Source organism: Myotis davidii, unplaced genomic scaffold (assembly GCF_000327345.1).
Source record: "Myotis davidii unplaced genomic scaffold, ASM32734v1 scaffold226, whole genome shotgun sequence".
Classification (NCBI taxonomy): domain Eukaryota; kingdom Metazoa; phylum Chordata; class Mammalia; order Chiroptera; family Vespertilionidae; genus Myotis; species Myotis davidii.
In genome coordinates, this window is record NW_006297224.1 from 4,257,369 (window position 1) to 4,257,769 (window position 401).

At 61.8% G+C, this 401-nt stretch overlaps 1 protein-coding gene across 1 annotated transcript in view; it reads left to right on the forward strand.

Moving 5' to 3' along the window:
• Positions 1-248: 248 nt before the first annotated feature.
• Positions 249-401, forward strand: part of EIF4E (eukaryotic translation initiation factor 4E) — a 40,478-nt gene continuing 40,325 nt past the window's right edge. Inside the window, exon 1 of the mRNA XM_006773032.2 lies at positions 249-340. Within this exon, the coding sequence (XP_006773095.1) occupies positions 323-340 (18 nt within the window). The 5' untranslated portion in view covers positions 249-322. The remainder of the gene's footprint in view (positions 341-401) is intronic.

Here is a 401-nt window from a genome sequence, read left to right on the forward strand (position 1 = left end):
CGCCAGGCCAGAGGACTGAGACCACCCGCCCGCACGCGGCCGCGCGCCGCGCGCAGAGCCGCGCACCTGACCCTCCGACCACGTGACCAGCCCTTTTAAAAAAAATCTCTTTGCCCTTAAAAAAGACAGCGCGAAAGAGAGCGAGAGACTACATTTCCCAGAAGCCTCTCGTTCCCCACGCTGCCGCAGTCTTGCGCAGGCGCCGCCAAGGCCAAACGGCCACGTCCGTCACGTGAATATTAACCAGCCAACCCGGTTTGAATCTCATTTTTTTCCTCTCGCCCCCCCTTCAGGAGCGGTTGTGCGATCAGATCGATCTAAGATGGCGACTGTGGAACCGGTGAGTGTTGCCTTCGGCCCCCACCCCCACCGGGCCCCGCGCTCCGTCTCCCTTCCGACTG